This window comes from Marmota monax, unplaced genomic scaffold (assembly GCF_021218885.2).
Source record: "Marmota monax isolate L192 unplaced genomic scaffold, Marmota_monax_Labrador192_F-V1.1 WCK01_AAM20220418_F8-fsc00004, whole genome shotgun sequence".
NCBI classification, from domain to species: Eukaryota; Metazoa; Chordata; class Mammalia; order Rodentia; family Sciuridae; genus Marmota; species Marmota monax.
The window spans coordinates 18,443,995-18,457,086 of NW_026692881.1; the positions used below are offsets into that span (position 1 = coordinate 18,443,995).

At 51.9% G+C, this 13,092-nt stretch overlaps 1 protein-coding gene across 4 annotated transcripts; it reads left to right on the top strand.

Annotated features, from left to right (window-relative positions):
- Positions 1–5,014: 5,014 nt before the first annotated feature.
- Positions 5,015–13,062, top strand: Nfkb2 (nuclear factor kappa B subunit 2). Of its 4 annotated transcripts, XM_058581267.1 has the most exons (24): positions 5,015–5,440; positions 6,090–6,250; positions 6,580–6,866; positions 7,085–7,166; positions 7,283–7,323; positions 7,578–7,676; positions 7,755–7,906; positions 8,165–8,271; positions 8,362–8,520; positions 8,802–8,906; positions 9,033–9,118; positions 9,202–9,340; positions 9,496–9,624; positions 9,751–9,960; positions 10,045–10,186; positions 10,610–10,724; positions 10,816–11,029; positions 11,188–11,357; positions 11,482–11,584; positions 11,712–11,863; positions 12,002–12,071; positions 12,276–12,448; positions 12,585–12,696; positions 12,792–13,062. In XM_058581267.1, exons 3-24 carry the CDS (start codon positions 6,846–6,848, stop codon positions 12,914–12,916), a joined length of 2,706 nt encoding a protein of 901 aa, XP_058437250.1. In that variant the 5' UTR covers positions 5,015–5,440; positions 6,090–6,250; positions 6,580–6,845; the 3' UTR covers positions 12,917–13,062. The 4 variants fall into 4 exon arrangements, with proteins under 4 accessions (XP_058437250.1, XP_046306288.1, XP_058437251.1 ...); XM_046450332.2 differs by having other exon boundaries at positions 6,090–6,866; XM_058581268.1 differs by lacking the exon at positions 6,090–6,250.
- Positions 13,063–13,092: the final 30 nt, after the last annotated feature.

Genomic DNA, 13,092 nt, shown 5'->3' on the forward strand with positions numbered 1-13,092 from the left:
GGGTGTCTTGCCTGCAGCTGCAGTCATGTTCTGGGCAGTATCATTCATTCTGACCCCAAACTGAAAAGGGACAATTTTTGCCTGCCCCACAGCCTCCATCCAGCCCAGTCAGTGCAGCATGACAGGAGTGCCTCTGCACTTCTTGCCCTTTGCATGGCAGTAAGACAGACAGGAGTGTGCATGGGCCAGGCAATGTGGCTGTGCTCGCCAAGGCACTAGGGTGGAATGTTATGTGTTCATTTTTCCCAAGAGAAGCAGCTATATCATTTTGGTTTTCTGCAGAATGATGCCTGCCCCTTCTGGGGGTCACAGAGTGAGACAACTACCACTTGGATGGGGAAATGAACTTTTATAGCCCTTGCTGTGACCCACTTCAGACTGTGGGACCTTCTTTCCCTTCTGCTCTCCATTCCTGAGGGTCCAACCTGAGAGTACACTCAGGTATCACCTGTAGTCTCTGTCTCCAGCCTGGCAGCTCTGAGTAGGCACTGCTGTGTCAACCCTGCAGTGCCCACCATGGGAAAGTAATAGCATAGCTTGGAGGGAATACTTTAATGATGTCCAGAGAGCTGGGCACCGTAATCTCAGCACCTGCCAGTAATCTCAGCAACTTGGGAGGCTGAGGCAAGAAGATCACAAGTTTGAACCAGCCTGGGCACTTGGCTAGATCCTATCTCAAAAGAGTAAGGGGTCACTCACAAAGAATAAGGGGTCACTCACACGTGACATTGGGGCCCACCTGGCTATATGGCCCTTCACTTGGGCTTCCCTTTGCTCAGCACTTTCACATTGACAGGAGTTTGGACCTCTTAAGTTCCTCACTTAAATGTAGAAAAGGGCCCCTTAGAAATGGGAACCACCTGGGGTTGGGGTTGAAGCTCAGTGTTAAGGTGTTTACCCAGCATGTACGAGGCACTGGGTTCAATTCTCAGCACCGCATATAAATAATAAAATTAAGTCCATCAACATCTAAAAATACATATTTAAAAAAGAAAGAAAAGAAATGGGAACCACCTGATGTAGAAAAATACTAAGATGTGAGACCTGGACGTACTTCCTTCTTATCCAGGTCCAGACTATACCTGGTTTTATGCTAACCAGGAGCCTTACTCAACCCTGTCTCTGGGAAAATTAGGAGAGAGAGAAGGCTCTATAGGTAAGTACAGAAAAGCTGAATCTATGGCTAGTAGGACACCAGGACCCTTGCTCAGCTACAATATCTCTGTTTCCCCATCTTAACCCCACAGGCTCTGCCTTTAAAACTTCCATGGTCATACTATAAACAAAGAAATTGGGCTGGGGATATAGCTCAGTTGTTTAGAGTACTTCCTCACATGCACAAGGCCCTGGGTTCAATCCCCAGCAAAAAAAAAACAACTCTGTGTTCCTCCATTAATCCTACAAATTAGGAAGATGGTGTAACTACAAACTGATTCCCTGCTGGGAAGCAAAAACATTGGGCAGAAGTCTTGTTCGGTTATTAAAAGAGCAACGAATACATGTACAACTCATTATTGACGATCTTCTCTCTTAGAAGGCAGAGGCAGCTACAAGGGAAGCTTACACTCAGGCCTTCATTCTGACCAATAAGGAAGAATGCCCTGGGGATATGGAAGTAACAAAACTTTGGGGGGAAGTAATAGCATAGCTTGGAGGGAATACTGGTCTTAATGATGTCTAGAGGAGCTGGGCACAATGGCACATGCCAGTAATCCCAGCAATTTGGGAGGCTGAGGCAAGAAGATCACAAGTTTGAGACCAACCTGGGCACTTGGCTAGATCCTATCTCAAAAATTTTTATTTTTTTTTTTAAGAGAGAGAGTTTTAATGTTTTATTTTTTGGCGGACACAACATCTTTGTTTGTATGTGGTGCTGAGGATTGAACCTGGGCCGCTCGCATGCCAGGCCAGCGCGCTACCGCTTGAGCCAAATCCCAGCTCCTCAAAAATTTTTAAAAGGGCTGGAGTTGTAGCTCAGTGGGAGAGTGCTTTTCTAGGATGCATGAGGCCCTGTGTTCAAACCCCAGTACCACACACACACACACACACACACACACAAATGCTCCATGACCTAAGACCCTCATGCAGAGCACTGACATTGCTAGAAAACAACAAACAGGCTGTTAGAAGTAATTTCTCCTGGGGCTGGGGTTGTCATTCAGTGGTAGGGTGCTTGCCTAGCACGTATGAGGCACTGGGTTCGATTCTCAGCACCGCATATAAATAAATAAAGGTCCATTGACAATAAAAAATATTTTTTAAAAAAAGTAATTTCACCTCTTAAAGATGAGGCCAAGCCCATGTGTAAGGAGTTGGGAATCAAAACTCAGGTTTGGCTCACATATTTTCATGTTCTTTCCTAAGTAGTAGAAGTGTTGATGGTTTGGTGCAGATACCCTTCAGAACTAACAGATTTTCTGTAGCTTCTTGTGAGATATATGAGGTTGACCAGCCAGAGAAAAAGGCTATCACCTTATAAATTCAGTTTAGTTGGAGTCTATTGGTGAATGAATGGAGCAAATTTGTGGTGCATCTATTCTGGGCCAGGCATCATGCTAGGATTGAGTGCAGAAACAGATGATCCTTAGGTTGAAAATTAGTGGAACAAATAAGTTTCTTAAGTTCAGATAGACGAGGCTATACCAACTGACAACTATCTACAGTTAAAAGTTGGAATATAACAAACTAACATTATTCCATTTAAGAATCTATTTTGCTGAGCGTGGTGGCACATGCCTGTAATCCCAGCAGCTAGGGAGGCTGAGCCAGGAGTATGTCGAGTTCAAAGCCAGCCTTAGCAAAAGCGAGAAACTATGCAACTCAGTGAGACCCTGTCTCTAAATAAAATACAAAAAAGGGCTGGGGATGTGGCTCAGTGGTTGAGTGCCCCTGAGTTCAATCCCCGGTACCCATTCCCCCAAAAAATATCTGTTTTACCATGTAAATGTTGTAGACAAATCCTAAATTTCAGTACCATACGGTATTCTCTTTAGAGGTCCACTATAAAGTGGAAAAACCTACTTTGTTTTATACAAAATTTAGGGGGAAAACTTCATCCCTGGAAGCAAGAGACTGGTTTCCATCTTGGTTCTGTCCCTTTCTAGCTATGTGTTTGGCCATGTTACTTCACCTCTATGAGCCTTAACTTCATCAGTAAAGTAAAGGTAATACAAGCATCACTGATCTGAAATTGACAAAAATTTAAGATTTTGGAGCAGTTCAGATTTTGAGATTAGGGGATGCTCTGAAACACTTCTGGTTTCAAGCATTTTTATATAAGGGATACCCAATCTGTGTATTTTCATGCTATATTGGGAGGGAAGAATAAGAGCTTACACTAATGTACTCTATATTTGCTGTCAAAATGAAGAGGAAGAAAAGTAATAGGAAATGAAGAGCCTGAATCAAGAACCATAATCAAGAACCTCTTTGTGCCAAGCCAGTAAATTGCATCCTTAAGAAGGTCAGAAATAGCTGGTGGCACACCTGTAATCCCAGTGACTTGGGAGGTTGAAACAGGAGGATCTCGAATTCAAAGACAGCCTCAGCAAAAGCAAAGTACTAAGCAACTCAATGAGACACTATCTCTTAACTAAAATAAAAAATAGGGCTTGGAGGTGACTCAGTGGTCTAGTGCCCTTGATTTCAATCCCCAGTACCACCCCCACCCCCAAAAAAGGTCAGAGACATGTTGCAGAAGTTAGGGACAGCAAGAGGGCCCAGAAATGGTCCATTATTCCATTACAAGTCTAAGAGAGGACTGACTATTGTAGAAATGAAGATAATTTAAGGCACCTTCTAAAGAGAAGAAACTCTTAACAACCAGAGAGGTCCAGCCCTGAGTGGGACTTAGTGAATTCCTGTTGTGATCTTTCTGCTGCTAGATGTGTTCAAGTGGAAGTTAAAAGTATACAAGAGGTCATTTCCTACATCAGAGATGAGATTGAACTATTTAGATTTGGGCTATTTTTTCAATTTTTATTTATTTATTTATTTTTGTACCAGGGAGTGAATTCAGGGGCATTCGATCACTGAGCCACATCCCCAGCCCTTTATTTATTTTTTTATATTTATTTTTTAGTTTTAGGCGGACACAACATCTTTCTTTGTATGCGGTGCTGAGGATCAAACCAGGGCCGCACGCATGCCAGGCGAGCGCGCTACTGCTTGAGCCACATCCCAGCCCGACACATCTTAATTTTATAGGATCAAATTTAGCGCCCCGCGCACGCCAGGCGAGCGCGCTACCGCTGGAGCTACAACCCCAGCCCCATCTCCAGCCCTTTTAAAAAACAAATTTTATTTTTTAGTTGTAGTTGGACACAATAGCTTTAATCTACTTATTTATGTGGTGCTGAGGATCGAACCCAGGGCCTCGCATGTGCTGGTGAGCGCTCTACTGCTGAGCCACAACCCAGCGCCCCCAGCCCTTTTTTATATTTTATTTAGAGACAGGGTCTCACTGAGTTGCTTAGAGCCTCATTTTTGCTGAGGCTGGCTTTGAACTCGAAATCCTCCTGTCTCAGCCTCCTAAACCGCTGGGATTACAGGCGTGCGCAACCGGACCGGTTCAATTCTAATATTATTGATCTGTGTGGTGGATGAAAGAGGCGTGGGTCTCCTAGGTAAAAACCTCCTATCTCTCTCCCAGCGCAGAGTTATCGAACAGGTCAGCGTGAAAACCTGGTCCGCTAAGGACCTGTCACGTAGATTTAAGTTTTGGGCTCAGTCTCCCTCCAAACGACAGAATGTCTCAGCCTCTCGAGCCACTGGGATTACAGGCGTGCCTTTAGAGGATTAGAGGAGGAGCCTTTGGGCCCTGTACAAAGTCTCCTAGTGACTCCAGAGAGGCCGCCAGATGGCGCCCTGGGTCTGACCACAAAGTCAACTTCCTTCCTCTTCCCCTAACTTCCCAGCAGTCCGCCCGGCTTGGGGCGCGGGACCGGAGGGTTGGGACCAGCCGGCTTCCCCTCAGGGTTCCCCAGCTTCGGAGGTAGCCACGCGTTAAGAGTAGCAAAAGCCCAGTACTAGCCGGGACTCTCAACTGTCCAGGGCAAGCCTGGGCGGGTGAAGAGAACCGAGCCCCGTAGCCCTCGGCTGGGAGAGGTGCTAGGTCACCGGTCCTGGCAGGGGCTAGCCCTCCGGCCAGAGCTTGCACCAGGTGGGCAGTCACCCCCTACTCCCCGCCCAGCCCAAACCTTTCCGCTCTGAGAGGCGCGCCTGGGTCGCTCTTGGTTGGCTGCGCGAGTCCCGGAGTTAAAACTTTCAGCCAATGAAAAGGTGCCCGAGGCGTGACGCACGGAAACGTCACGGGAATTCCCCCCTCCGGGGGGCGGAAAGGGGGCTTTCCCCGTTGGTGTCCTGGTAACTGGAGTAGTGTCTCCACCCATCCGAGGCGGGTCGGACGCTAATAGTAGACGGAACCAGAGTCGTCGCCACGGTGAGTGGCCGGGTTAAGACCCTTGGGTAGCTAGGATAACGGGGTGGGGGGCCTGTGGGAGGAGGCAGGAGGGCAGGCCGTTAGGTGACCGAGTCCCAGATCTGGAGAGCAGCAGACGCATACATCCAGAAAGCGCCGACGCAAACAAAACGCACAGGTACACGTCGACATCCTTGTTCAAACATATGCACTCTTGCACTTGTGCAGGCACGAATACAGCAGTGTCTTTACAGTCGAACTCGCGCACACATGCACAAGCACACATGCTCACCTGTGCACCAATGCCTGAACACACACCCTTCATTCACAACCTCCTAAACATGTCATCCGTATCTTACACATCTAGCCATGCACTGACATTTACCTACACTGAGAAGCTCAGGAACTCACCTGTTTAGATATTCTCACTTGTACATGCATGTTGACACCCTGCACATAACATGAATCTGAGTACTTGGGCCGAAACACACTTGTATGCCTGTGATGGAGACACATACATGTAGTCCATATGGCTGTGCTGGGGTCGGAGGTGTGCAGGGATCGGCCTGGGCACCAGGAACAGGTGCAGCTTGGGAATCTAGGCAGCTGAGACATTCGCGGAGAGGGAGAGAAACCTATCCCAAGGAGACACCTTTCCCCTACCCTGCAGCCCAGAGTCACGTTCTCGGGGCAGCACCCTAGGGCCCCCAACTGGGAAGAACCCCCGCCTACAGGTCATTCGAAGAGGAGGCCTTCCGACAGCAGGAATGTCCCCCCAAAAGCCCCTGGGGTGAATCAGCCGTGGCCTCCCTCCTGGCAGAAAATCCCAAGGTTACTCCAAGCCAGAGGAGCGCGGGACGGGGTGGGGCGGACCTGGACTCAGACTGAGCCTCTAGGGCCGCGAAAGACCTTCTGTCCGCGGCGCCTGCCCTGGAGGGAGGAGGAGACCTAACCCCCATCAGGGCTTGCCCGGTTCTCCGTGCCCTTTGCGGGTGGACAGGCAGTCGGTGCCCACAGCCTGTGAGAGCCTCCAGCCCCTCCCGCCCCGGGGGCGGGACCATTGGCGTCATTTCCAGGCCCGCCCCCTCCGGCCCCGCCTCCTCTGGTATTTTCGGGACTTTCCTAAACTGCTCTAACTTTCTGCCCCTTCACTGGCCCAGCCCAGCTCCGGATCTCGCTCTCCACCGGATCTTACCCGCCACACCCGGACAGGCGACCGGAGGAGATCGGACCCTCCCCCAAATCTGGGCACCCCTTTTCCTCCCACCCCTATCCTGATTTATTCCCTACCCGCCACCCCCTCCCCCCCCCCCGTCACCCTCCCTCCACACACACCTTAGGCGGGAGCCTAAAACTCTGAGAAGCAGAACCAGGGGCCGAAGCCACCAGACAGAGCACCAGACAGAGCCGGGCCTAGCCCAGAGACATGGACAGTTGCTACGACCCAGTGAGTCACGCTGCCTGGCCCTGAAGGCAGCCGGTGCCCCCCGTGTCTGTCTTTCTGCGGGAGCCGCTCAGTTCCCTTATGTTTGTATGTCCTCAGATTATCCCAGCTCGCTTGTCAGTCTGATCACCTGTCTGCAAGCTGCTTAGGTTTGAAGCTGGGAGGTGGGAGGGTTCTGGGATGGCGCAAAATCAGCCACTTCCAATCTGTCTCCAAACCAGGGTCTGGATGGTATTGCTGAATATGATGATTTCAAATTCAGTCCCTCCGTTGTGGAACCCAAGGAGCCAGTCCCCGAGACAGGTTAGTAAGTCAGCTAACCTCCTCTTGTGTTAGAGGGAGGAAAAGGAAGAGCATGTGTCCTCTGCCTGGATAACATGCTAGAAGATCCTAGTTTAACAAGGTCCCTCTGTCCCCAGCTAATGGCCCCTACCTGGTGATTGTGGAACAGCCTAAGCAAGTGAGTGAGCAAAAAGGATGGTGTGGGATGGCTTCAACTTGGGGGCAAGTGGGGTAGATATAGGTGGGTGGTCATGGGGCCCAGGGATCAGTGTCCAAGGAAGCCATTGTGGTTTGGATGGTGGTTGCTGTTGATCACAGTGGGGGTGCTTCTGGTTCAGGGTAGATATAACTGATTATTACGGTCACTGCTGGCCAGAGGTGTGGCTACCTAGGATGGTCTCTCCTGATTACAATGTCACTCTGGACTTTCAGCGTGGCTTCCGATTTCGATATGGCTGTGAAGGTCCTTCTCATGGAGGCCTGCCTGGTGCCTCAAGTGAGAAGGGACGGAAAACCTATCCCACTGTCAAGGTAAGCTAGGATGATGCTGGAGGGTAGGCTAAGAGACAGCATGTTGGGGCATTACTGACAGCTGTCTTCCCCACTCAGATCTGTAACTACGAGGGCCCTGCCAAGATTGAGGTGGACCTGGTAACACACAGTGACCCACCTCGTGCTCATGCCCACAGCCTGGTGGGCAAGCAGTGCTCAGAGCTGGGAGTCTGTGCTGTCTCTGTGGGGCCCAAGGACATGACTGCCCAGTAAGTGTCCCCTAGCCCTGGTCCCCACTAGGATGGCCCTTTGTTGCCTGCCAAACCTAGGCCCCAGCCCAGTTCTGTGTGCTTAGCATCTGACAAAGGGGGAGGCTTAGGTTGGCCCCAGAACCAGAGGGCCCAAGTATTAACAAGAATAACTTCCTTGAGGAAGTAGGGCTATGTTAAGCTTGGCAGTGGGAAGGCTGCCTGAGAAGGAAAGAAATGCATGGGCAAAGGCCTCTGACTCCTCCTCCTCCTCTCCAGATTCAATAACCTGGGTGTCCTGCATGTGACCAAGAAGAATATGATGGAGATTATGATACAAAAACTTCAGAGGCAGAGGCTCCGCTCCAGGCCCCACGGTCTTACAGGTATGGAGGCAGGGAAAATCATGGAAACTACTCAAAGAAGGAGCAGGGAAGAGGAGGAACCTAGTGGTTACACATATGCTCACTACCCAGAGGCTGAGCGGCGGGAGCTGGAGCAGGAGGCCAAAGAGCTGAAGAAAGTGATGGATCTGAGTATTGTGCGTCTACGCTTCTCTGCCTTCCTTCGAGCCAGTGATGGCTCTTTTTCCCTTCCCCTGAAGCCAGTTATCTCCCAGCCCATCCATGACAGTAGTAAGTATCCTAATTGGTGCCAGGCCTGGGTGCCAGAGGGAGCATGAGAGACATTGTCAAGCTATGGAGTCAAACAGGCCTTGGTTTGAACCTGGTCCTGCCCCATATGAGCTAAATGGTCTTGAGCAACTCATTTCTCCTTCTGAGTGTTGCTTCCAGCTTTGGTAAATGAGAGGACATTAGTAATTCCTGCACCTCCTGGGTTGTCAAGATAATAACCCTAAAGCCCCTGGCTCCATCAGTGTGGCATTATATCACCTAATCTATTTCCCACCTCATAGAGTCTCCAGGGGCCTCAAACCTGAAGATTTCTCGAATGGACAAGACAGCAGGCTCAGTACGGGGTGGAGATGAAGTTTATCTTCTTTGTGACAAGGTGCAGAAAGGTGAGGCTGGAGCCCAAACTGGGAATTAGGGACACTGAGTTCTAGCCTGAGGATCAGAGCAGGTCCAGGATAAATGGCTGTGAAGGTTCTCCCAGAAACTATGGTCAAGCTTCACTTTTCCTGTAGATGACATTGAGGTTCGGTTCTATGAGGATGATGAGAATGGATGGCAGGCCTTTGGGGACTTCTCTCCCACCGATGTTCATAAACAGGTACTCAGGGATCAGGGCCTGGTCTAGGGGATGAACTAGGCAAAGGCCTGACTGACACCCTGTGTTGTCCCCCACCCTCTCAGTATGCCATTGTGTTCCGGACACCTCCCTATCACAAGATGAAGATTGAGCGGCCTGTAACGGTGTTCCTACAACTGAAACGCAAGCGTGGAGGGGATGTATCTGACTCCAAACAGTTCACCTATTATCCTCTGGTAGAAGGTGGAACTGGGCTTGAGGATCCTATGGGACTGGGCTGGGCTGGAGGGTTCCCAAGAGGTGATTTCTAGGAGCCAGTCTGAGTACTTTTGAAAGAAGAGACCCTAAGGCATGACCCTTGAGCTAGAGTTTTAACATTTGTTTGCCTTTGCCCCCAGACAAGGAGGAGGTGCAGCGGAAGCGGAGGAAGGCATTGCCTACCTTCTCCCAGCCCTTTGGAGGTGGCTCGCACATGGGTGGAGGCTCTGGGGGCTCTGCTGGGGGTTATGGAGGAGCTGGAGGAGGAGGTGAGGGGTGCTGAAGGCTGAAGATGTGTGGAGGGGACAGGGATAGGGGGGAAAGAAATGGTGGGGAAGAAATTGGGGAGAGTCCTGGCTGGTGCCCGCCCCCCACAGCCCTGCCTGTACCCACAGGTGGCAGCCTCGGCTTTTTCCCCTCCTCCTTGGCCTACAGCCCCTACCAGTCCGGCGCGGCCCCAATGGGCTGCTACCCGGGCGGCGGGGGCGGGGCGCAGATGGCCTCCTCCGCGCCGTGTGTGGATGCTACGGAGGAAGCGGCAGAGCCAAGCGCGCCCCCTGGAAACCCAGAGGGCGAACCACAGGCTCCGGACGTCCTGCTGCGAGGTATGGCCTCCAAAATGTGAACGGTCGGGACGCCGGGGCTGGAGACCAATCATGCATCCTTCCATGCCCCCTGTCACCCCCCAGCTCGGGAGTACAACGCGCGCCTGTTTGGCCTGACGCAGCGCAGCGCCCGAGCCTTGCTCGACTACGGCGTCACGGCGGACGCGCGCGCGCTGCTGGCGGGACAGCGCCACCTGCTGACGGCTCAGGACGAGAACGGAGACACGTAGGCGGCTAGAGGGCGGGCGGAGGCCGGGCTTCCTAGGGTCTGGGATTTACCACCCCTGATGCAAGGTCGTGGTGTGGGAGCAAGAAAGGGATCTGCAAAGAGCTGGCCCCTGGAGTTGAAAAGACCAGAATTCAGGTTCTGCGAATTTCACTGCAAATCTCACTATTTGCTAGTTCTGCTCAAGGTACTTACCCTTTCCAAACTTCAGTTTTGTCAACTGAGGAAGGGACATAATAATAGCCATTATTTACCTTAAAAAGTGCAGAGAAGGATTAAGTTCAGGTACGGCGATGTCCTTGGAGATATTTTGGGTTCAACAAGCCCCAGCCAGAGAGACTAGGAAAGAAGTGGTGGGGTTTTGAGGGTAGATAATCCTGAGTGGCTGGGCTTGCTAAGCCAGAGTTACTCCTCAACCCCCAGGCCACTGCACCTAGCAATCATCCACGGGCAGACCAGTGTCATTGAGCAGATAGCCCATGTCATCTACCATGCCCAGCACCTCGGTGTTGTCAACCTCACCAACCACCTGCACCAGGTGAGGGGGCACCTACTGGTGAGGGAGTAGCAGTTGGAAGGCAGATGGGTCTAAGCTGGCTTGGCCCTGACTCACCCTGACTTTTCCTCAGACACCCCTGCACCTGGCAGTGATAACTGGACAGACAAGGGTGGTGAGCTTTCTGCTACAGGTGGGTGCAGACCCTGCACTGCTGGATCGGCATGGAGACTCAGCCATGCACCTGGCACTGCGGGCAGGTGCTGGAGCCCCAAACCTGCTGCAAGCACTGCTGCACAGTGGAGCTCCCACTGTGCCCCAGCTGTTACATATGCCTGATTTTGAGGGTAAGTTCCCCACCAACTCCAAACTTGGAGGGTAGAGGTGAAGGAAGACCAATGAGGGTGTCTTGCAAGTGGACATTAGGTGCTGAGACTGGCTCATCAGGGCTAATCTTAGGGCCACTTTGGGATCACAGCTATAGACTGATATCCTGCATTCCCAGGACTGTACCCAGTACACCTGGCAGTTCGTGCCCGAAGCCCTGAGTGCCTGGATCTGCTGGTGGACAATGGAGCTGAAGTGGAGGCTGCAGAGCGACAGGGAGGCCGAACAGCACTGCATCTAGCCACCGAGATGGAGGAGCTGGGGTTGGTTACACATCTGGTCACCAAGGTGGGAATGAGGATTGTGGAAGGGGTAGAGCCAAGATTGCAGGGAGATTGAGAATGATGATGAGGTGTGTGGGAAGGGTCAGTCAACTGAACCATGCTGGGGTCCACTTTCTTGCACCCCACAGCTCCATGCCAATGTGAACGCCCGCACCTTTGCCGGAAACACACCCCTACACCTGGCAGCTGGATTGGGATCCCCAACCCTTACCCGTCTCCTTCTAAAGGCTGGTCAGTCTCACCCATAGAGGCATATGAACAGGGCAAGGGGAGGAAAAGGGTGCTCCTAGTACCCCCACTTTGTATTTATTAAGGTAGGCCCCCATTGTCCTACTGGATGACTGCCTTCCTTCCCCAGGTGCTGACATTCACGCAGAAAACGAGGAGCCTCTGTGCCCACTGCCCTCACCTCCCACCTCTGGAAGCGACTCAGATTCCGAGGGACCTGAGAGGGACATCCAGAGCAGCTTCCGAGGCCACACACCTCTTGACCTCACCCGCAGCACCAAGGTGAGGCTATCCTGGCACTGGAAGTAACTAACAAAGCACCAGGTACCTCCTAGGCTTGGGAATGGGGCCCAGAGTGTGCACTTCCAGGTAGCTAGGCTTAAAGAGTAGGATGGGAAGTAGTCAAAGCTATCTCCCCAGGTGAAGACCTTGCTGCTTAATGCTGCTCAGAACATCATGGAGCCCCCCCTGACCCCACCCAGCCCTGCAGGTAAGGTCTCACAGATATTCCCAGGCCCCAGGAGCATCTTAACAGAGGTCTTCTTCTTCAAAACCTCTGAAGGAGGGTTCTTCCCTTCCATCTTCTGTCCCAGTGGCCTTGACTGTCAGGTTTTCAGGGGAAAGGTGGTGTCCAGGTATCTGTCTCTGCCCATATCTGGAGGCAACTGACATGTTTATATCTGTGCCCCATCAGGACCAGGGCTGTCACTTGGGGAGACAGCCTTACAGAATCTGGAGCAGCTGCTAGATGGGCCAGAAGCCCAGGGTAGCTGGGCAGAGCTGGCAGAGCGGCTAGGACTGCGCAGTCTAGTGGACACATACCGGAAGACAGCTTCACCCAGTGGCAGCCTCCTGCGCAGTTATAAGGTGGGACAATCTATACTCTATCCCAGCCCCCATATGCTTTCCCCACCTCAGAGCCCAGATGATTCCTTGGCCCCTGAGCTCCCCACCCTAATGCCCTAAGCATGATTCAAACCTCCTGTCTCTTCCTTCTCCTCAGCTGGCTGGTGGTGACTTGTCAGGTCTGCTGGATGCCCTGTCTGACATGGGTCTAGATGAAGGAGTGCGACTGCTAAGAGGTCCTGAGACCCGAGAAAAGCTGCCTAGCACAGGTAAAGGGGGCCAACCTGGAAGACGGAGCTGGGTCTGGAGGGTGGGAGGCCTGAGCCTTTGACTTGCCCCCGTTCCTTTCCCTGTGTCCCTCCAGCAGAAGTGAAGGAAGACAGTGCATATGGGAGCCAGTCAGTGGAACAGGAGGCAGAGAAGCTGGGCCCACCCCCTGAGCCACCAGGAGGGCTCTGCCATGGGCACCCCCAGCCTCAGGTGCACTGAACTGCCACCTGCCCTTCAGCCCTCTTCCTGAACTTCTCTGTACAGCATCCCTATCTAGTCCAAATCTTATTTAACACCCCATGCCCACAACTCAGTTGGAGCAAATAAAAGATTCTCTGGGAGGACCCCCTTCCCATCTTATGGCAGCCCCCAGTGTGACTCTAGTCCCTAGAACC

Excerpts from the sequence above, each read along its gene's own strand:
- Nfkb2 (XM_046450332.2), top strand. The coding sequence starts at position 6,846 with ATGGACAGTTGCTACGACCCA. Across the intron at positions 6,867-7,084 it reads TGGACAGTTGCTACGACCCA|GGTCTGGATGGTATTGCTGA; the intron begins GTGAGTCACGCT and ends TCTCCAAACCAG. Across the intron at positions 11,585-11,711 it reads CCGTCTCCTTCTAAAGGCTG|GTGCTGACATTCACGCAGAA; the intron begins GTCAGTCTCACC and ends TTCCTTCCCCAG.